Source organism: Musa acuminata, chromosome BXJ3-4, assembly GCF_036884655.1.
Source record: "Musa acuminata AAA Group cultivar baxijiao chromosome BXJ3-4, Cavendish_Baxijiao_AAA, whole genome shotgun sequence".
Classification (NCBI taxonomy): domain Eukaryota; kingdom Viridiplantae; phylum Streptophyta; class Magnoliopsida; order Zingiberales; family Musaceae; genus Musa; species Musa acuminata.
Genome location: NC_088352.1, coordinates 37,079,409 through 37,103,483, shown reverse-complemented (window position 1 = coordinate 37,103,483; position 24,075 = coordinate 37,079,409). Strand labels below are relative to the sequence as shown.

The window sequence follows — 24,075 nt, the reverse complement described above, 5'->3', positions numbered from 1 at the left end:
CAATTTTCTTCTCTGCATCTTAAAAATAACATGCTCAAGAACTCTTTTCATTGCTTGATAACCAAATACAACTTCCAACATAGAACTCACAGAGTAGAGACAGGTATCTTTGTTTAGATCAAATCTTGTTTCTGTGGTGATCATGATAGCAAGTGAAACTTATTAGGACAAAGCCACCTTTTCCATGCTGTGATATTAATTAGCAATTCAATTATGTCATACACATGTGGCAGCTCATTCCATCTTTCATGGGCTCAGTAGATACATATAAATGATTGGTAGATTGCACATGTGCTAACAATAAACAAGGGGTTGGGCCTACATCAATTTAACATCTTTAAAGCAGTCTCATCCTCTCCATGATGTATTTGTTGGTATTAGTGTTCATTCAGTGGACTTCATGGACTCACAGAAATACTTTTATTGATTTTAATAAAATTATCAATCAAGAAAAAAATATTTGGACAGTATATGATCATCAGTATACAAAACTAATGGTGATGACAAATAATTGAGACACTATGATTAAGAATCACAGAAAAAACACTTTTGCAGGTAATTAAAATCACCAGTTGACCAACAGCAATGGAGCTTGACTTTAATGAACTTGTCAACATGATGTGAAGCATGGTGACATGTTACCTTTCCTTGATTCCATGTGAAGCAAATGTCTTCTCTGTGTTCATGCTTCTTCTAGAAGATTGCAGGTTCAACAAGGCATGCTTCTTCTAGTCCACCACTCAAAGAAAGAGAAGATAAACAAGAACAGAGATAATGACAAGAGACTCTTCCTTTGATTCTTCTGCCCGAAAGCTTTTCTTCTACTCCACCATTCAAAGGAAGACGAGATAAAAAAGGACAGAGATGATGACCTGTTCTTGACAGAGACTTTCCATTGATTATTTTGCCTGAAAGCTATTTTGGCAGCCATGGCAACCACCGCAACCTTCATCCATCCAATCATCTTTTGTGGCGATATAAACAAGTGTTGATTGCTTCTACGTGAAGGAAGAGTGTCCAAAGGCCCCCTGAAGGCAGGCTGGTGGCCACCAAATGGCTCCGCGGTCGCCGCCGTCCGCTGCCGCTCGGTGGGCCAAGCCCCGACCGGCGAACTGGAGGGTGCTGCCGCTACTCCTCCTCCTCATCTCCGCCGCGTCGCTGCTGCTGGCTATCGGATTCCTCCGGGCGGCCTCGGGCGGCGTGCTCCGCCGCGCGAACGCCCTCGGCCGACAGTGCGCGCCGGGACTTGAGGGGAGCTCCGGAGGCGAGGATGGAGCAGGACATCGGCGGAGGATAGCGATGGTGAGTTTCTCCGACGAGGGCGGGGGACAGGGGCGGGAACGGGGGCGGTCGTTCAGTGGCGTGGGGAACGCGGTCGCTGGGAACAAGCAGGCGTACGCGGCGCGGATGGGTTACGTGTTCGTGGACGCGGGGGGAATGGTGGATCGCAGCCGTCCGCCGAGCTGGAGCAAGATCTTGGCCGTCCGATCGAATCTGCCGCACTACGACTGGGTGTTCTGGAACGACGCTGTGAGTCTCTCACTCTCTGTCTCGTCGTGAATTAAGTAGTGGCTTTGCTGTCTCCCACTCACTATCTCAATTATGTTGTCGTGAATTAAGTGGTGGATTTGGTTTCTTGGATTTTAGGACACGATGGTGATGAATCCAGCAATATCATTGGTAAGGCCGCCATATATTTTTCTCATTTGTATTCTTTTTTGTTTTATTACACAAAATAATAATAAACAATTCTAGATTTCTTATGCCAAAATAATAATAAACTCTACCAGGCTTGTGACTTAAAAGTTTGTAGAAATGTTTGACCCTCCACCCTCAATATATATTTTGTAAAAACTAATTTACAAATTTGATATAGTAAATATATTTATGAGTCATTAAAATTCACAAAATTGAGAAAATGAATCTCTTTTTTTTTGGTACAAGTGATAACATATTTATTCTTTTAAATTTCAAATATTTTTTTTTTTATCATCATCTTGTACCATTCATTTAAAATATTCAACCATACCATAACTTATTATGAAAAAACTTAATATAATCTTAACACATCAAAATTAGTTCATTGATATTCTCCATTCATAACAATTTCCACTAGTAAATGTAAAAAGTTGACCAACTTTTGTGGGAAAAGATAAATTGCTTGGGTTTAATGAAAGTTACAATGAGATTTAATTCTGTCTGCTGTAGATAAAAAAATAAATAAAAAAAATAAAAATTTTCATAATAGAAATATTGCCTGAATTTTGTAGGAGAGTATCCTATATGCTGTGATTGGGCACACGAATCTTGACGCATCTCCCGATCTCGTCGTGACTGAGGACACCAACGGGGTTAATGCAGGTCAGCTTTGGTGAATCTTCCTTATTCTTATTCCCTTATTTTTCTTAATTTTAAATTAATCTAATATTACTTTGATTTAAGATGCTTATAATTATCGATATTGCACATAATTCTAAATCGAATTGAACTTGCGGTACGTGCTATACATTTGATGTAAATGATGTCAATTTGTTGGTTCGACCCAATTGGAGTTTGTGTCCGACCGGGGCTTTGGGCTCGGTTCGAGGATGGGTTGGGTTCGGGCAAGAATTGAATACTCAATCAATCCTTAAATTCTATAATGTTTAAAGCTTTATATAAAAAAAATGCCTAAAATATCTTTAATGTTTTTAAGAATATATCTGATTCGAATTCAAAAGTTCATTCTATAAATTGAATACTAAATATATTGGTTCATAAGAATTATGTTAGATCGGAACCTTTTTTTTTTTTCTTTTTCAGAAGTAACGAAAATTTTAATTTAGATTAAGGTTTATTTTAGTGTATGTGATTTTGGTAATAAAGCCCTTATGGTTTTCTTATGTCTAAAATAATTTATACATTTTAAAAAACGTAGCATATAAGTTCATTTCGTCAAACATGTGTTAATAGACGTTAGAGCCCGTAACATGTTGACTCATAGTAAATTATTAATATAATGATATATATAATTTAAGTTTATAAAAGGATTAAGGTCCATTTTAGCCCATGGCTTTAGCCATAAATCACTTAAGCCCTTATGATTTACTCATATTTAAAATAACTCATACATTTTTTAAAATATAGCATATAAATTTCTCTTGTCAAGTTTGAGTTAATAGATGTTAGAGTTTTCTTATATGGTATATTGATTCACAATAAATTATTAATATAATGATATATATAATTTTAGTTTAAAAATGGGTTAAGATCGATCTTATCAATGAAGAGGAAAAGACGGAGGTCATAGAGGCGAACGAAGACGGAGAGACAAAGGTAGGAGAGGCCGGAGGCGAAAGTGAGGGAAAACTGGACCATCATGTCATAGGCATGATGGGTGGGGGCGCAGGAGAGGATGAAGTGAGAGGTGGTGAGGACGAAGACGCTTAGGAGAAGGAAGAGGGACTAGGAGACTATTACATGCTTAGCATCGGACTGGTCAATGCACATCCACCTATGGTAGGACCGGAAGCTCCTCAGCTCATCGTTAGCATAAGGAGAGATTGTGTGCATACGACGCCCTGTTAGGTAGCAACGGTTTGGTGCTAATGTTGGTGGTCACTTTCACGACGACACTTCCTCCCGCCATTAATGGTGGTCTCAGTTTTTCTTTTAAAACTTAAATTATATATATCATTATATTAATGGTTTATTGTGAGTTAGCATGTTAGGTAAACAAATTCTAACATTTGTTAACTCACGGGAGAGGCTTATATGCTACGTTTTTTAAAATATATGGATTGTTTTAGACACAAATAAATAATAAAGACTTAAATGGTCCATGGCCAAAACCACATGGAATAAAATAGACCTTAATTTTTTTTAAAAATTTAAATTATATGTCATTATATTAATGATTTATTATGAATTAGCATACCACGTAAGCAGACTTTAATATCTAATAACTTAAACATGACGAGAGGGACTTATATGCTATGTTTTTTAAAATGTAGAGGTTATTTTATATATGAATAAACTATAAGAGCATAAGTGAGTTAAATTACACATGTCATTATATTTAAATTAAATTATATATTTTTTATTTTTAAATTATATATGTTATTATATTAATGATTTATTATGAGTTAGCATACCACGTAGGCAAACTTTAACGTCTATTAACTTAAACTTGACGAGAGGGACTTATATGCTATGTTTTTTAAAATGTAGTTGGTTATTTTATATATGAGTAAACCATAAGAGCATAAGTGGTACATGACCAAAATCACATGGCTAAAATATACCTTAATAGGTTTAATTTTAATTAATATTTTTATAGATTTTGGAGAGATATATTTTAACTTTAATATTATGATAAAATTAAAAAAAACACTTAAGTTATAGAAATTTTCAAATAGCACCCATGTCTGAAAATGATTATTTTCAAATTATTTTTCAAAATGATCATCATGTGCCCTAGTCATTCATTGCCCTCCACCCAGCTCCTGGCCATGTCGTTGCCTCGTCGATTGCCCCCATTCGTTGGATCCACCCAATGACGAAGGCATAGCAGCCCTTGCTGCCCTCAAGCAAGGGCACAAGCAATATTGCATAATAACTCCGCAAACAACAACGACGATGAAAGTCAGAGGTTCAATAAGGTCCAACATGGGCCCTATAGCCTCCTCACACCCTTTCTTCCCTGGCGTGGTCTCCTCATGTTCCATCTTTACCTTCAATTGTGAGCGAGGAAGGAGGGGAGGATGGCTCGTCATCGCGAGCAACGATGATAGTGAGAGTCAAGGGGCGAGTGAGGGCCAATGGGCAAAGCAATCACGTGTAAAACAAAGCTTTCGATAAGATGGAAGCACCACTATGGATGGTGTAAGGATTTTTCAAAATGATAAACGCAAAATGATAAATGATAATGAAACTTAGAAGTTTTTTTTTTTTTTTTGAGAATTCACCTATATATATATATAATTTTATTAAATTACGAAATTAAAATAAAAGGGAAGGATATCCATTGCATGCCGATTTGGTTCTCCGCGTGGCTTTCGCAGGCGTCTTCTTCGTGCGGCGATCGGAGTGGAGCGACAAGTTCTTGCAGACATGGTGGAACCAGACGTCCTTCGTTCGCTTCGGATCCACCAAGAGCGGCGACAACGACGCGCTGAAGCACCTGCTCCGCACCCTCCCGGCGGAGGAACTGGGAGCCCACGTCGCTGTGTCGCCCGCGCAGTGCCTCTTCAACTCCTACCCCTGGGTTCCCACGCTCAAGTCGCTGCACCGCCTCTTCACCTCGCCGCGGGCTACCTGGAACGGTATCCCTTCTTCTCCCTCGGACTGCTTGAATCACATTGTATCCAACTGCTAATCCTCGCTTCCTTGCTTCCCGTCAGGCGTCTACTCCGACGGCGATTTCCTAGTCCACCTCGCTGGCTTGGATGACAAGAAGAAGTGGCTCATCAACATGCTTGACGAAATGAGACCTGTTTAGTGGAGAACATTCCCTTCTGTTTTATGCTCTCAAAGAAGAGCCTGGTGAAGGTAGTCAAAGAAGAGATACAGGTTTTGTAACGTATGTATGTAATCGTAGATACGTACAAATACTGTTGTATAAGAAGATTAGATGTACAGAAAAAGGATTTATTATTCCTTAAAATGATTGAATAAAGGGCTGTAAATTTCAGTGTCTGTCATGCTACAGTCTCAATCATGCAGCAACCATCCCATCCAATAATCTTGATGATTGTGCAGCAGGCAAACGGTTCATTTTGTGCTGAATCCAATAGCCAAAACGTTGATGGATGAACCATCGATTCTTGTTTCTATAAATCAAGAACTGTAATTGAATCGTTCGGATTCCATTTTGATTTCAATTCGGATTAAATTATTTTTAGCGCTAAAGACGATATTGCTGAAAGTATCCCCCCACATCGGCAGTCTGGTCTTATTAAATTAGATAAAATATATTATAAATATAATTACATTATGATTATAATTATCGATTAATAGAAAAAAAATTAATTATAATAAAATTTCTTAGAACAATTATAATAAAATTCTTTTAGAAGATGATTTTGATTGGAGAATCTCTCTTGATTACATATTTTCGATCCTTTAGTCTCACGTATAAATATACAGAATCTTTTAGAGACTCGTTAGGATACGTTATGTTAGAGAGATTATAGATCTTCTCTTATCTCACCTTAATTCTTATTTCATCGCTTATAGTAAGTAGTCTTATAAATGATAAGAAGAGAGAAAACAAGTTTAGTTCTTCTTACAAATTGATATCACTATAGCTTTCAAATGTTACACTAAAGATTTACTATAGATAATTATAATCTTTGATCTATAAATTATTTTATTTCAGTTTTTGGCATTGAAGTTTTCTGCATAATTATAATTTGTATGCTTATAATTCATATTAGAGCCATGTTTTGAAATCAAATACCTTATATCATAAAAGTATATCAAATCTATTTTGTATTTAGATTTGTTTATTAGCACCATTCACTTGCAAAAATGTATTATTCAATTTTGATTGTATGATGCTTAAATAATCTGTCTGTATTGTCAATCTGTTTTCATATCTCGTCTATCTTATCTGATCTCTAGATATATTCTATTGTACTTCTCGCCTACTTACGGACATTATAACATAGTGGAACAACGACATGCTACTTGTATTTATCCGATGGGTTACCATTGGTAACTTACTATCGAAAGAAGCACTATTGAGGGTGGTGGCCTTTGTTGGTTATCAGTTATTAGCAATGATTGCACAGATGGCAACGTTGCCACATGCAACGATAACTATTGTGTGTAGTAGCCCAAGCGTTGTGTCACTACAACCGTTGTGCACTGACCCCCAAGCATCATGATGGCCTGCCATGATCGTTGGCATTACATATGCAACAACTTTGGGTGACCACATTACGTGTGATGATTGCCATCGTGGGTAGCAGTTGCCTTATAAAAATATATTTTTATCATTTATAGAACATTTAAATTATATTTGATATCATTGTATTGGTCTTGTAGCCACCAAAATGGCTTAGACCAATCACTTATAAAATTATGTTAAAGAATTATTTCTAAATGATATTTAAAAATAATATTTATAATGACATACATAATTAGAAGATTTAGATAATTCCAAAGGAGAATCTGCTTCAAATAATTATATGAAGGGTATGAGATTTAGATATCCTTGTAATTTAGAGTTACACTGCACTACAAAGTTGATATCAGTCCTTCGTAATGGTATAATCTTGTGTGAACACTAGAGACATCAATATTTTATTAAAAGATGAAATAGAGATGATATCATTTAATATTTACTAAAAACTTAAATAATTAATATTATTTTATTTTATTACAATGATACTTTTTTTATTATATTTTTTAAATATATATTTATTTTTAGATTAAATTATTATAAATAACTTGAGCAAGTGCAATTGATAATAGGTGTGTTAGGTCTTGATCAGACTAGTTGAAAGGATCATAGACATGGCTTCTAAATTTTTTATGAAATAAATAATTGAGATAAATGATTGAGAAGTATCTAAAGGCTTAGTTTTATAATAATTACTAATAATATTTAGACTTCATTATAATGTACAACTAGTATATTAGAATATTTAAAGATCAATTTAAATTTACTAATAAGTTGTTAGCCAGTATATTATTGAAAAAACTGATTGAAATTTAATATGATGATATTTAAAGAATTCAAGATTTTATCACCCATATGACTAACAAAGTTGCAAGCCCAAGAATATTGGGCATGAATGTAATTAACTCATTTCTCATATAATTTATTCTTAATTTTTTTTAATTTAACTTATTTAAAAGTAACTATAATAAAATTAAGAATAAGTAAAACTTAGATGAGCCGACTAGTATATGTGTTTAAGAAGAATTAAGATTAAAAAAAAAACTTATAATATTTTTGGTATTACTCAATGAGTAGGTAATAATAAAAAAAATTGAAACCTAAGTCATATGAGTTTACAAATGTCATATAAACTCATAAAAAAACTTCACAAAAGTGCTATTTCTATAACAAGAAAAGTGATGTGAAGAAAGATAATTAGTCTAACCTTTTTATGTTATGAATTAAATATTACATAAGTCATTTTTTAATATATATAGTGATTGATTTTGATGGTTCAACTTATGTTACAAATAATAGAGATTCATTTTAATACGAGAATCAAAAGAATATGAAATATTCATTGTTATATGAAATCATTTTAAAGCGAAAGCGATAGTAGTGGGTACTTATCATCTATGCCTACAAATGATTCATTTAATGGATTTTGAGGATGCATGCTATGTTCATACAATTCTAGAAATTTATTTATTTTTATCTAAACTTATTAGGATATTATATTTATTTTAATGATTATAAAATTATTATATTTATGATTTAATAAAAGTTAATTTTAAAATTATATATAATAGTTTATATAAAATTAATATGAATCTTGAGTTTACAATGATCATATAATTAAATATTAGAATAAAATATAGCTTCATAAACTCTTTAAGATTATATATGCTTACATTTGCGAGTCACTTCATATTATCTATTTTAGTAGAGTGATAAATTTTATAATAGATACGATGAGTCAAGTTAGAATCTAGATTCTTTTGCTTAATTTCTAGAAAAACAAGGTATTTGTGTTTAGTATGTCTAACTAGGTAGGTCACAATAAAATAAGATTGCTAAAAGGTAAAATTATACTTTTATAAATATGATTAAGAGTATGATAAGTTATTCTTCTATACTTGTATCAATATGAGGATAAACCCTATTGATGATTATATATAACTTGAACAAGATTCCTAGTAAGTCAAATCCATCAACTTTTTTGAGTTATGAATTATTAAGAAACCCTACATAAGACATTTACATATTCAGGATTATCCCGCATAGATAATGATTTTGAAATCATATGAAAAGAAATTAGATTAAATAACTATATATATTATTATTTATCTAGAAAAATTCAAAGGGATAAAGATTTTATCACCATAATCATAGTGCGATAATAGTTGAATCTAACAATATAAGATTTCGAGAAAATGGCAAATTAGTGAAAATAAAAATCTTAAAATTTAATCATAATATTGTGGAAATATAGGTTGATACTTCTTTATTATTTTATATTTGAGAAGTTGTTTCTTAAATCAGTAAACGACTTGATAAAGATAAATAATAAAATAATATTAATTAACTCTCACATAATATTAATATCATTGCTAATGACTTATAGAATAACCATAATCAATACTTTTAAGAAAATCTTAAAAGAAAAAGAGAATATATCATTCTTGATGATTATATGATATATCTACAAGAATTAGATTCTGATATATGAATTAAAAGAATCTCTCGTTACTTTTACAAGTTATAGAGAGTGATGATTTTAAAAATTGATATAATGTAAAAAAATGAGGAGTTGAAATTGATGACACTTGAGAACTCATAGAATTATCTAATAATCATAAAAGAATCTATTATATATGAGTTTTTAGTCCAAACATGACTCATGGAATAATATCAGAGAATAAATTTAGACTTATAGTCAAAGATTTTACACATAAATAAGGTGAGATATTTTATTTAGTTTTTTAAATAAATTCGTTAAGAAACATAATGATATTAGTGGCTCATTATGATTTTAAGTTTTATTAGAATGATGTGAAAATAATTTTTTTGAATTGAACAATTTAAATGATTCACATAAAAAAAAAAGAGTATAATTTGGCATGCAAATTTATGAGACCCATTTATGACCATAAACAAACTTTTAGATAATGGTATATAAAGTCTTATGGTATCATTACTTCTTTTATATTAAAAAAAATACTATTGATCAATATTTATATCTGAAGATTAGTGAGAGCAAATTTATTATATTAATCTTATATATGGATAATATTTTGTTTGGCAATAATGATCTTGGTTTATTACATGAAACCAAAAAAATTCTCACCAACAACTTAATGTTGATAGAATTGAGATAACTTATGTTATTGGTATAGATATATTTAGGGATACATTTTAATAATTATTAAAACTATTGGGAAACACCGGAGAGTATCATGTGTAGTGAAAAATAAAAACAAAAATTGGTTTCCTAAAATAGTCTTATCGAATTGTCATGCGAAGATCGGAAGTGTAAAACTCGTGAAACTGAAAATTACATAAAGTGGTTGAGACTTTTTCACCTAGGTGAACTCATATATCCCCTAAGATCACAGATCCTAGTCCGTTGATGAAGGAATTTTCACAAACTCTTCTCTAGCGATGATCCACATGATGGATGCAATGATGATGCACCTCCTCGCCAACACATTCTTTCTTCATGATCGTGCACCAACATGTAGTAGCACACAAGAAGGGATCAGTCCCTCTTATTATCCTCTCACACTAGAGAGGGGGCAGTCAGAGGAAGAAAAAGGGAGGAGATGAGGAGGTTGATAGTAATAGGGATATAGCCTATAACTCTTTTAGTCTCAATTCATATTGAATCTTCTTTAACTAACTCTAATGAATCATTCTTTTCGGGTATTGAATCTCTATCCAATTATCCTTAGCTTAATGGATATTGGATTCACATCTAATAATAATTCTAAGCTCTATTGGGTCTCTCCTAAGGATATATTAAAACAGGGGCTTATCAAATATCTCATATCTGATCCTCTATTCATCGTGTTATCCACCAAATATGTATGACCCTTTAGGCCCAATACCGAGCTGACTATGAATTACACCTATCAAAATTTCTTCTTACTCATAACTCCTTCTGACTCAGTGAATTATTATTCTCATAATAATTTACTCAACTCATCGACTATGGATGTACTAGCCACTATGTCATAATTTCAAATGATATAAAGGGATCTAATTAATTGAATATGTTTGCCTTTAGTTATCATATATATATAGTCCCTCATTCATCTAATATCCCAAAGATCGTATATTAGGCATGCTATTGTTAGATTCTCTCGTAGAACTCCTTTTCTCTCAATCCGAGTCTCACGTTTATCGGATTCATCATGATCTGATTAACCTTAGCTAGGATTTACTTGAGTAAGAACACACGAGATATTTCTCTTATGATACCGAGAGTAAAAGATCCTCTATTAATACTAATTAACTTCGCAAGGTTGACTACCATTCATAATGATCGTTTATACTAGATCCAAAATTTTTAAACCTATAAGTTCGGTATTAAAGAACATAACATTCAAATAAGGTATCATTGGTGTCTAAAGTCTAAGAACCAAATACCCAATTAGGACTACAGAGTCGTTGTCTAACGATGAGATATCATTAACCATCCAACATTCCATAAACGAATCATTTAGTGAACTTATTCTCTAATGAGCACTAGCACAATATCCCTAGTGTCCCATACAAGCAGTTATGAGACTAACTGCCTCCATCATATGGATGGATATATAGCACACTAGTATGTCTGATTATCTCGATGTACCTCTCGAGTAATCTATGACCGGGAATATTCAAGGTCTATGTTTAAAGACGAATTGGTCTCATTATCATGATCTCATCATGATCCAATTCTCATTTCACGGATCTAAGGACATCACAATATATTCATTATCTAATATAAAGTAAAAATATATCATAATAATTGTAACATCCCTGATTAGTCCCATATTGAAAGTGGACAAGATTAAGATTGGCTTATAAACGTCCGATGAGTGTACTATTATCAACTTCAGCTTAAGCATTTTGGTAAGTAGTTTAGACCAAACGAAGTTGATAGGCCAGTTAGCCCATCAGGCCAAGGTCGTGATATTTGGTATCAGAGCCGACTTAGCATTTGGGCATGGTGAGGGGACTCGAGTAGGAAAGGGCTACCCGTAGACAGAGTCAGTGGACTCGTCACGGCGTAAAGCTACCACTGAGCTGCGCCTCACATGCACTATGCCACCTGATACCCGCTCGTAACACTTAGAGTATGTGCTACATCACGCCTAGTATATAACATAGTATATATGATAGATCCTATCATTGATGCATAGGGTATCCTATTTATGTCTGCTCTTCTACATGAGGCTTTGGGGTTATGTTTCATTGGTATGACACTTTTCTTAAAATTTTTCATGTCAAACCTTTTGATAATAGTGTCTATGTACTTTGATTGAGACAAGTGAAGCATCATCTTAGATATAACTCTATAGATCCAAATCTTCAGAATATATGGTGCTTCATTTAAGTTATTAATGAAGAAGTATCTAGATAACCAAGTCTTAACCATAAAGAGTATTCCTATATCATTCTCAATGATTAGAATGTCATCCACATATAGCACCAAGAAGGTGCTATAGCACTCACATTTATATTCTTGTATACATAAGGCTCATTTTCATTCTTAACATGTTGTTAACGAATCCTTCGTAGATAATCAAGTATTGACTGTATAGAGTATTCCTATATCATTTCCAATGATTAGGATGTCATCCACGTATAGCACCAAGAATGTGATAACATTTTGACTTATCTTCATATACATATAAGATTTATTATCGTTCTATCGGCGACGGATCGTGACTATGCAGCCATGACTATCGCATACTGCTGTGTTGGCCACATAGTTGCGCTATTGCAGTTGGTAACAACGCGTTTCTTTGACTTCAAAAGCCGACCTACTTCCTCGACGCTTTCTCGAGAATCCAAATACGGATCATTTAGACCAGTTTCATGGTTGTTCTAGAAGCTGACCAATGTCTTGTAGCTTTGAAGAACTCCGTTGGTTGACGGGGAGAGATGGTTGACACAAAATCTATAATGTTATAAACCTTTAACAACGACTCTTTTATTTTTATGTTTGAATTAAATGATTCAAATGATGATCATATGTTGGAGAGAGATGAAAAAATTCGAAACCAAAGGATAAATTGGGAGATCAAATATATCTAAAAGTTGGTACAAGATTTAACATGATTTATTATTTTATCTAAGAAAAAAAATTAATTTTTTTATTATATAAAAATTAATAAAAAATTTTTCTCTTGAGTTAACTCAATTCAAGACCGAGGCTTATTGTATATCTTGCATAAATAAATAAAAAATCTTTTAATCCTTTCTAGATTCAAAGGCTTATTAGCATCTAAGGTGTCATTCTTCTCCTCTCACCAAATACTTCATGCAAAATGTGAATCCACCAGTCAGTAATCAATGGCTTTTGTGTCGATGCTACGGGTTGCAAGGCTGCAGTCGCGGTTGATGCAAGCCAAGGCACAACTAGCTCACAGCATGGTTCACTGACACTCGCCAGGGAACACATGGCAAAATTATGAATACTCTAATCCGCTTCCCTAGCAAATGCCCTGTGAGGAATCCATCTCTCCACAGAGCTCCCTTGATTGCAGTGCTCAATCTATTCTGACAGCGCATGAGATGTCCACACAAAGTAGGCACAAGGGAAGCAGACGTTGATATGGGAGAGCTACAAGCTCTGGCTTTTAGGATTTTAAGCAAGTGATGTATAACTATGATGAACTATTATAGTCTCATGTAAATGTTATACTTTTAGTAGGGTGGGATGAGCAAATGGTCCCAATCATCTTTTGAAGGATTAAGAGCATTTTTTATCTTGTTTTTCCTAGTATGAGCAACCACTATACCTCTATAACTATTTCCATTAGTTTTCTCCATATCACTAAGACGAGGCTTGACAAAGAAAAATGGGTATTCCAGAAACTTCAGGATCAATCTTAGATCTCAAGATCTTGGTGAAGTTCATCATAAGCTCCATTGCGCCAATGTGATTATTTTACTGTGGTGAAAGAATAGAGAGCTGCGAGGTTTCGAGTTCTTATAAATTATTAGACTAATGTTGATGATTGGATTTACACAAAACTTCCATCCATGTGTCGATGCGTTCACAATAATGAAGTTGTGGAGGCTGTTTAGCTACAATAATGCAGTTTATACCAATGTAGCTTTTCCTAACACTTGGTATAGAAATGGTATTAGATTTACTACTTGTAGATTTGGTTGGAGCTTTTCTCTTAATAATAATAATATGAAGGGAAGGAAAGACCCCTCCCCTTCCAATGAGTAGCTAAAAATCCCTTTAAGAGGAGGGAGGAAAATTTAGTGTTTTCTTTCATAGTTCCAACAAATAGGCATCCAACTTTAACTCTGGTTAGAAAATAGGCAGCCAACAACGTAAACAATCTGCAACCATGTCAACAACCCAACTGAGAGAAACTACTATGAAGAAAGAGATTTCAATAAGGACTGCACCAGCTCAATTGTAGCGAGGGAAGACAGGTTCCCTCCATGTCATGTTACACAATTCTGTAGATTTCAAGTCCATCAATGCCAATATGAGATATCGCAAAGTTCAACCCAGGATCCATTGTCGCACAGAATTATCACCAGCTTGAAGAAACGAATCGGCAATGAAAAAGCTGGTAAATGTAACACAGAAAACCATCTTAAGTGATGACAATGTAAGCCATTTTAATTGAGTGATATAAACAATCCCATGACACAGTACTTTAATAATTGCACTGTATCAAAGCGTATTATAATGTCCGGACTTCATATATATATACATACACATATATATATATATATATATATATACATACACATATATATATATATATATACACACACACACACACAACAAAAGAATCACATTCTAACCATTTACCACATCAGATAAATTGTCTCTATATTCAGCCTACTGATCCCAAACTAATGGTTAGACATCATTATTGGTTACCACACAGGATCTTTGCTGCTCGGTATTATTGTCACCGGAATGGTTATTGATGGAACACTGTTAGGAGTATAACTGGTCTTGCCAATAAAAGATTTGTCATTGTCATATGTAAAATGAAGATTGAATGCATCATCGTCTGTACCAGAATCATCCATGTCCGTTGTTCTGGACATGTTGTGCAGGTTTTTCTGCACACTATTATCCTCGACACCATTCACAACTTGCGCCTCACTTCTCCAAACTGTATTATCACTGTGAAAATCGAAATTTTGCTGACCATAGCAAGGGGGTTCCAAAAAGCTTGCCTGTGGCACAAACGATGAAGGGCCAGGATGACGGTCCCACCAACGGCCAATATCATGGTGCTCTGGACTCTGGTGTTGAATGGCATCATTCCTGGATGAGGAGCCCTCTAACTGACTATGATGTCTATCTGAGAACTGAGGACACCAATTTTCATCATCTTCAGCTTCAGTTAGCTGTTTATTCAATGGTGGGCACATCTCTTCTGTCGGCAGGGTTATTGCATTATTTGGATTAACATCTCGGTTTAGCTGGAAATCTGTGTAGTACCAATCCCAGATATATGGGTGAGTCTTTTGACTAGGACTTATTGCCCATAAAGAACCAAGTTTATGATCAGTAGGAGAAATGCCCTGGTTGCCGTGCTGTTCATCCCCTGAGAAGAATCTCTTGGTCAGTTCAGTTTGGTCTTTCAATTTAGATTTTAAGTGTGATGTATGAGTTGATGGGTTCTCCTGAACGGTTTGAGGATGCATCTGTTTTTCTCTGAATTTGCGGAGACCAGATAGGAACTGTTGACCATGTCTACTGGGTTCCCAGCATGGGTAGGTGCTCTGGAAGCTGCAGAAAGAATAAGAATCAAGTTTGGGTACAGGAATGAGATGCACAATATAGTAGTCATCCATACAACACACTACAAATAACTACTAAAATAAGAGATCCATACAACACTCTACATATAGCTTCAGTAATAAGCAAAATGTTATAACAGTTTATCACCGGATTGGTGTAATTTGCACTTTGACAGGTTGATCACATGATATATTAGCAATGCACAAAAGATTATTGTTTCATTCTCTCCTTAACTAAATAATTATCGAGTAATTTCCATACAGATAGCCATCAATTCATTATAGATCTAACAAATGCATCTAACAAACCATGGCCATCAATTTATTACTCTTTCCAATAGAGAATAGCTCCCGAAAACCAAATAATTCAAAAGAAACCCCAAAAACACAGAGGATTTTTGCAAAATGAAACAATACAAATATTTATTAGCTTTTCATCAAATCATTTGTGTAACAGGGTAAATAACTACCCAAGATTATTCACTATTAAGAGAAGGTAAAGACGAAAGGCTGAACCTTCACATTGGGAAAAAGGTTCATACAAGCTTAATCAACTAACAGAGTTTCATGCGGAAAACGTCTTGAAAAGAAAATCTTAACTATTAAGGAAAAAATACCTTAAAAATGATTTCTCCAATTTTCCCTGGGAACTCCACTTATATCTTTCTGTGTCAAACGGAGAACCATGCTTCCTATTTCCATGGCTTTGAAAGTCGAACAAACTAAAGCTACATTTGAAAAATAGTAGAACCAGCAAACATGTATGATGATCAAGAAGAATTGATTTTGATGGGAAAAAAAAGAACACAGTACAAACACTAACCTGCAAACATCGCCAACACCATCAACATACACCGTAAAGTTTGAAATGAATCGTAAAATATCATCAACATGCTGTGAATCAGTAGAAACACATTTACTAGATTTACATATGACCTTAACAAGGCAAGTTTTTAGAGCAGAAACTAATTTTACCCTTGGCACAACAAATATTAGCAAGTAAGGTGTAACAAATATTGAGGCCATCTCTTCCAGTAGCATCATTCCTGTATACTGCACTAAAACGGAACAAATAAGCAAAATTTTCAATTCCTTTATGACCAACTTGCAGCAGTTGATATTTTCAATGGGATTTATGATGCCACTAAATTTTCATTAAAAGCATTAAAACATGATCCCATTAAATGGTCCCATTAAAATATTCATGAAAAACATTGAAACATGATCACATTAAAATATAGTTCAGAAAGTGGAAAAATAAAGCAATAGAGCACCATAAGTATTAAACAGATTCAGTGAAATCTAAACCTCAATTAGTCTTATGAGTTAAGACAATGTTCCATGTACTTATTTAAACGGTGGAGTGGGAAAAAAACAAATAAGAGCATCAGAGATTCCTTCCATCATTCCAAACTAAATTAGAAAATTTAACACATTGCGTCTAGTTGTCCAAGTGCTAAGAAAGTTTTCTTCATTAGGATAACACAACATCTACTTGTAAACTAACTATTAATAATCCACCAAAACTTTAAAGGGCTAAGCGAAGGGCTAGTAAATGGAGCACCATCAAATTCATATGCCCCTCAGAAGATTCCTCAAACTATATCATGAACAAATTCTTCACCGGTAAAAAGGTGTTTAATCAATAATAGAACTGAAAGAACAACAGTGTACAACTAACATCACCTGAAACAGGGTCTCAAATTCTGTTCGGACGGAATCACTGTTTTCTCTACCACACCACCTTTTTGGCATATAATGTGTCTGTTGAATGACGAGAGACATTGCACCTTCTGGATCAAGCACTTGAAGTTCATCTGTCACAGCAACTCGACTTATGGCAGTCACAGTTCCAAAAACAGCAGCATACCAAAATAAGTTGCGACCAAATATCTAATGAACAAATTCAAGCATAAAAGTCAAACATTATGTTCACACATTAACCTACAGAAAAGTTGACAGGATAAATAACATACCTGACCCTCTAGCAGGGATTCATCCAAGATTGCAAATATAATTAGAATTGCAGCGAAGCCTCCGGAAACAAAAGACACGAACTTGGCTATTATGGTGATCAGAGGCGATGGAAATTGCTTTAGATAATTTGACGCAGGTACGACACTGTTGTTTAACCGATGTATAAACAAATGATCCACCTGAAATTTAGGAAATATAAAAATACCAAATTGAGTAATGATCTGCAACTGTCATTGCAGCAATCAAATGATAAATGAGTAATGAACTTATATTTTGACTTTACCGTGTCATGCAAATTAATTTCTTGATGTTCCATTTTAGCATGATAATCATTTTGTCTTCAAGCTCCTTATAGGAGATTATGTAGAGGGAAATATCAGTACAATTGCTTTGTACTAGGATATACTTTCCAGTTCCTAATACAAAAGATCCATAGTAGGATTTGGAACAACAAGATTATCAAAACAAAGGCAAGAAGCATGCTAGTATCTTATTGTTTGATATTCTTGCCAAAAGCTTTCATCCTCACTCTGGATTATGCACTTCCAAGATTTTATCCTCATGCTTCATTATACATCCATGCTTGGAGAGTTAGTTGCTTTTATTCCTTGACTCTAAGATCTCAACACTCTAGAAAGAAAAGGTGTTCTTCACACAAAACTGGCCTTGTAGTTAGGGGAAGACTTTTGTTTGAGCGAAGTGCATCAAAGTCATGCATATACCAAGTTGTAGAATTGTCAAACTTGAAAGTTGAAACCTTCTAAATCTGTGTCATAACTGACCTACCCAACATTTTAGGCTTCAATCCATGTGCAATAAGAATTAGAATGTGTCAGCCCCCTCGCTGACGCTGTGTGTATCGATGCAAATGCCATAAACTGTGACAAGTCAAGCTGACCGTCACAATCAGATGCCAACCAGAGAAAACCTATGAATTAAGAAATAAATAAAGAACCAAAAAGACTAGATTGTTTAACTGCAAAAAATATGGTTGTGTCTATCATGTCTCCAGCCTTAGACTCTCCTGCATTAAGTGCATCCTTACCACCCCTGTGATCAGCGCTACCCTCATACTCACAATCCAAACAAAAATTTCATTCAATTTTTTTATTCTTTGAAGAATTCTTTTAAAATTTTAACTAGGTGTGCCATTCTAAGTGCTGGCTTTGCTCAGTAGTCCAACACATAATGTTCTGATGATCAACCAACAACACCATTGCAGCCAGAACTAATGTCCTCCAAACCCACTTGAAAACTATGCCAATTAGCTCACTTATTAAAGTTCCAAGCATCTAAGGTTTGACAAAGCTGAAGATTTCCTCACAGAGGTTTCAAAAATGGTTATCTGTTGTTGGATGTTGTAAAAATGCAATTTCCATAACCTAGAATCTTTAAGATGAAAATTATCATAGCACAATGCGAGGTGTTATAAGTTGTAACATTACAAACAATTGTTGAGTATTCTTGTAGAAACTAAGTTCAAATAAGCCATGAATAAAATACATGAAAAGAAAAAAAAAATCTTCGGCTGCCAGTATATTAGTACCTCATTGAACTCCCTGAAAATCCATTTTGACAAATTAGACCATCTACGAGATGAGGCTGCACTTGGATGATGGTAGAACTGTTCAGCATGCCTTAAAAAGAGGTAAACCAACATAAAGATCACAAGGCATGGTGATATGAGAAACAACCCAATCCCAACATAAATGAGTCTTTTTCTTAAAGATGAAGGGTTATTTAGGAAATCCCTCTGAAGACAAAAATTGCTGCAAATACAAAAAAAAAAGACATAATTATATGTTATAAAAAGAGAAAAAACCATCAGCATTTTCTATTTAGATAACAAAACGTTACATGCAAAAGACCTGTGCTTATAAATAATTATATTCATGTAGATAACTCAAGATTATTGGCAGCAAATCACTCGTAAAATCTGCCTAGAAAGAGCATTTGGATGTTTTTTTTTATGAAATAACTACTTAAAGACAAGTGATGTTCTCTCCGGCATTAACTACCCTACCATAGAATCATAAATTTGGTAGATTATCCTATTGTAATATAACATAAAGTGGACCAAATTATCAGTTTTTGGAAGCTATAGTTCTAATGAACCAAACTAACTGCTGCGATCGCACTAAACTTCATAACCATTCCGTGTTTGAATAGCATAGCTCATACATAACAAAGAATGGTCCTACCATAAAATAAACACATATGGAGAGTCGAAAAATGGAGTTCTGTTGAAGAAAATCACAGGGGAAAACAGCCAAAGATAAATGACTGACACATATAAGAGACAAGTACAATGATCTGGAAGAATATTGAATTCATAATTTAAGCTAAAACAAACAAAAACTTCATTTTGCTGCAGAAACTAGGTGTTTCTGTGAGGGCAACTCCCCGCACATAAATGGAAGAGGAATGATCTAAATTCAGTTGAATAAATCTGCAGTCTTTTCTAATCATGCCAACGTCTATGCCCTTAGGAACTAAAATCTCCATCTCTATCCTCTGAATGTCATACTGGTATACCAAACCCTAAAAAGAAACAGAAACAAAGGTAAACTCTTTTGCTAATTGGTTTCTCAATCAATATGGTTCTTCAACCTGTATGATGCTGGCTTGGTTTTAGCTACTTACAGTATACTTATCACAGTCATGGTTCTCAGGAAATAGAAAGGAGGTGATCACATATATGCATTTTCTCAAATTCAAGAAATTCTTAGTGAACCCCCAAGAAACTCCTTGAGGTTTAAAGTACAGCTAGCTAAAACATACAAAATAACAACTACCTGTCAAACATGCTTTCAAATATGCACCAATTCAAAGTCCATTCGAGAGTTTTTGGCAGTATCAAATGGTTTTTCCTTCCTGTTGTCCTAGATTTGACAGCCGGACCGGCACCAGGGACCCATGAGGAAATTGGAAATGCTAGGATACCTTTATTAAGCATCGCAATCAAATAATTCTCCTTGCGCATTATCCGCATTACCACATCGTGTGCAGAAAGCTCCTTGACCACACATAGTTGTTGTGATTTCTGTAGTTGAACAACTTTTTCAAGAACTTGAGGCCAAGGTGTTGTTTGAATTTCGCGGTCTGTAATGTTAAGGCTGAAAAGAAAGAGATGCCTTTAGTAATTTTTACCATGGTTCAAAAATTTAAGTCTATCAAGAGAGTTGCAAAGTACCGGTTATAATAGAAGTGGCGAATCATGACAGTACTTTTAAGTTGCGTGAAGAACTTCAAAAATTTCAGCAGTGCATATAAGGTCAATATAACCATGGATGCAATGATAATTGCTTTAGTAACTGTAAATGGAACTAATGGTTGATGCTTAACAACTTCCTTCGCAAGGTCACAAGGCTTTTGCCCTGACTCAACTGCTTCTATCCCACACTTTGCTTTGCGTAAGGCATCCCAATCAACATAAAGTAAGAAAAAGGCAATAAAAAGTACCATGAAAATCACATTTAAAATTTCAACTGTCCACTTGGTGATGATGCACCAAAGACCCTTCTCACAGTAATAACTATAAAGCCTTCTAAAAAATATATCTAGATCAACAATTGTTTCTGCCCTTAAGTTTTCACCATCGAGAAGTCCAGTCGGGCTCTCAGTTCCAGAATCCGGTAGTTTTCCATAGTCAGACAACTCTATCTCAGGTGGTACATCACTGAGCAATTTAGTGGTAAGTGGTAAATCACTTCTCTGTTGCCCTTTCCATCTGTCAGCAGCAATTAAACCCTTACGTGAACTGAACATCATTCACGTATACCCAGCACAAGCAAAACTTTCCAGTCCATGCCACAATATGAGCATCTGAAAGGCAGAAGAAAGTACTTATGGGTAAGAAGCATCTTACATAGGTAATCAACAAAGTGTTCAGATGGAGATAATATAAAAACTAAAGATGGAGAAGGAAAAAAGAAAGATCTCCGACGTATATATCTGTATGAGGGAGAAACAGGAAATTTACTGGACCCAGAAGTCGACGAAAAGAACAAGCAAACATCATTATGTATGACGTGAAAGAAAAAAAGAATTGCTACCTTCAGTAAATAGATACAGCATTCATTTTAATGTGTATTAAAGATATCATGGATAGCAACAGTACACTGATAAGCCTAAATGCATTTTGGTTCCAGAAATTCAGACCCAAAGATTCCATATAGTTTAGTTTCTACACCAAAGTTATGCCACTTGAAGAGAATATAATCTCACCAAAGAAAGCAAAAAATAACATGTAATTACATTCTTAAATAATACAATGGCATCTCTGTATCAATAGTTTCATACAAAAAGTACCACACAACATAACATGTGAGGCAATCTATATTTGAGTAAAGTCAAGTCTTGTTTGTTATAATTAGATTAAATTAGAATTACTAACTAACATTCAGTCTTTTTTTTATTTTTCTTAGAAGTTTATGGTGTTTCTCAATTAGTCATTTGGGAAGGCTGATTAGCTATGGATCAGGTGTATTTTAGTTAGTATTATGTATCAGCATTTAATCTAAATGGGGTTTCTCAGGGCCTCCAAGATCATGTATGATCCCTCCTTTAAACATCAACACGACAATGAGAAAAAAGCATAAATATATATAAATATTCTAAGAAGCATAACTTTGTTTCTAGAGGAGCAACTGACCTGATTGTTGTTTTCTCCATGCTTTCATTTAAATCATTCTTCCTCTTACTGTTTACACTACTTTCCTCGATGAGTTCTACAACTCTATCCTTATCACACCTAAAATTATAAACAATCATCTTGCTACTCCATGTTTTAAACATAGCAAGTAGAAGTCATAATGGTGTTGGACAACATTCTATCATGAGGATGGGTGCCGATTGTTGCCCTGAGAATACCATTCTCACAAGGTGTGAAGTTCTCAGTCACACTAAATGTTGATTGTACTTTTCCTGTTTTTGGACCTTTCTTGTTTATTGCACACTGTTATTCCTATAACAGATCAGTTTTTTTTTTTCTAATTACTTCTTCATGATATTGGTCTTTAAGTTTCAATACTTCTTTAAAGCCCAAAAAACGAGAGAAAACTTCATGAATTAAAAGCTTTTTGGCTCAATATTTTCAAGACCATTTGAAAATACCTGCAAATGTTGTGATCGAAAACTTTGTATATTATTTTAAGTCATCTATCCATATTTACATACAAGTATAAGCCAGTGTCACAGGCTATATACACCACACAACCAATCTAGATTGGGATTTGTATCTCTGTCAACTAAGATATGCTTGATCGCGTAGCTGTCTGTCTTCTCAATCCCGAATAAGACAACCAAACGATTCCAGAACTTCAACTCGCTGACATTAAGCATAGACAACTCTAAGACTTTTAACTCTCCACTCACATCGAAGCAACAGTCGAGAAGAATCCTCCAGGTAGATACCAAATACAGACAAATTAATTAGGGTTTTTGGTTCCTCTTGCAGCGATACTCACATTAATAAACACGAATCAAGAACTATGGAAAACCTCAATTTGGGGGGAGTATACAATACACAAATGAAGAAAAAGGTGTACCACGACGATGGCGATCGGAAATCAGCAGCGGCAGCGACAGCGATGACGAGAAGAAGAAATGGGGGTGAGGTTTGGCAGCAGACAAACGGAGGGCAACGATCGAAAAGAGAAGAACGAACGATGCGAGAAGGATAAGGAGGTTTACCTAGGGAATGGAGGCGGCGGCGATAGGCAGTCTACCGGTCGCGGAGGAGAGCAGCCGTGCCCGTAGGTAGATCGGTGGAGATTGGGAGATGGAGGCGGAGAGGAAATTGGGACTCCGACCGGGGGGGTGGAAAAGGAAGTCGAGAAAGCTTGGACGCGCAACAGAATCGATTACGGGGGCTTTAATATAGTCTGCAGGGAAGTAATTGGAATTGTGCTCAATCAACCGTAAAACTTTACTTTTTTTGTATTCCATAGCGAATATCTACCCGTCCTATGATTGGGGAGACAACCTGGGCCTACAATGGGCCCTCTGGTGGGGCCCAAACAGGGACTTGGTTCCTGTTTTAGCATCCGTACCAGAAATTTTAACAGTATCAGTCGAGTACGAACACCTTATCGGATTCAAAATTTTAGGATCCGCACCCGAAATTCTAACTGTATCAGTCCGATTGTGATTGGATCCACAAAATTAGGGTGCTCTCCTGTTGGTATTTTTCTGAAGGATTATTCTAGCAGTATTTTTTTTCTAATTTTAAATACATTCTTGATTTGATAGTCAGATCGATTTTTCTTTTTTTCTTCTTTTTCAAACGATCGGTAGATACGATCAACTGAGATCGATTCTCAATTAATGTATTTTCTTGATTTTTTTTTTTTTTGAAAACATTGCAGCTGAAATTTTTTTATTGATATATATAGAAATCATAAGTTGTTTTTAATTATTTTTATAAGAATATATAAACAGAGTTCATAATT

The 24,075-nt window shown here is 34.6% G+C and overlaps 2 protein-coding genes across 4 annotated transcripts; one reads left to right on the top strand and one right to left on the bottom strand.

Annotated features, from left to right (window-relative positions):
* The first annotated feature begins 918 nt into the window (after positions 1–918).
* Positions 919–5,681, top strand: LOC135635297 (probable alpha-1,6-mannosyltransferase MNN10). The gene is made up of 5 exons (XM_065146275.1): positions 919–1,530; positions 1,648–1,680; positions 2,271–2,361; positions 5,043–5,303; positions 5,382–5,681. The coding sequence occupies exons 1-5, from the start codon at positions 1,054–1,056 to the stop codon at positions 5,477–5,479; spliced, it is 960 nt and encodes a 319-aa protein (XP_065002347.1). The 5' UTR covers positions 919–1,053; the 3' UTR covers positions 5,480–5,681.
* An 8,780-nt stretch (positions 5,682–14,461) lies between these two features.
* On the bottom strand, positions 14,462–23,486 carry LOC135581471 (autophagy-related protein 9-like). Of its 3 annotated transcripts, none has more exons than XM_065144900.1 (10): positions 23,318–23,486; positions 20,817–21,448; positions 20,419–20,739; positions 19,170–19,392; positions 17,623–17,802; positions 17,333–17,539; positions 16,622–16,699; positions 16,470–16,540; positions 16,264–16,374; positions 14,462–15,635 (listed from the first exon to the last, which is right to left on the bottom strand). In XM_065144900.1, exons 2-10 carry the CDS (start codon positions 21,392–21,394, stop codon positions 14,768–14,770), a joined length of 2,637 nt encoding a protein of 878 aa, XP_065000972.1. In that variant the 5' UTR covers positions 21,395–21,448; positions 23,318–23,486; the 3' UTR covers positions 14,462–14,767. The 3 variants fall into 3 exon arrangements, with proteins under 3 accessions (XP_065000972.1, XP_065000974.1, XP_065000973.1); XM_065144902.1 differs by having other exon boundaries at positions 19,170–19,260; XM_065144901.1 differs by lacking the exon at positions 23,318–23,486 and adding an exon at positions 23,173–23,295.
* Positions 23,487–24,075: the final 589 nt, after the last annotated feature.

Coding starts and splice junctions, on each gene's coding strand:
- LOC135635297 (XM_065146275.1), top strand. CDS start 1,054: ATGGCTCCGCGGTCGCCGCCGTCCGCTGCCGCTCGGTGGGCCAAGCCC. Junction 1,531..1,647: donor GGGTGTTCTGGAACGACGCT/GTGAGTCTCTCA, acceptor CTTGGATTTTAG/GACACGATGGTGATGAATCC. Junction 1,681..2,270: donor TGAATCCAGCAATATCATTG/GTAAGGCCGCCA, acceptor TGAATTTTGTAG/GAGAGTATCCTATATGCTGT.
- LOC135581471 (XM_065144900.1), bottom strand. CDS start 21,394: ATGATGTTCAGTTCACGTAAGGGTTTAATTGCTGCTGACAGATGGAAA. Junction 16,541..16,621: donor TAATATTTGTTGTGCCAAGG/GTAAAATTAGTT, acceptor ACTGATTCACAG/CATGTTGATGATATTTTACG. Junction 16,375..16,469: donor GGTGTTGGCGATGTTTGCAG/GTTAGTGTTTGT, acceptor TTTCAAATGTAG/CTTTAGTTTGTTCGACTTTC.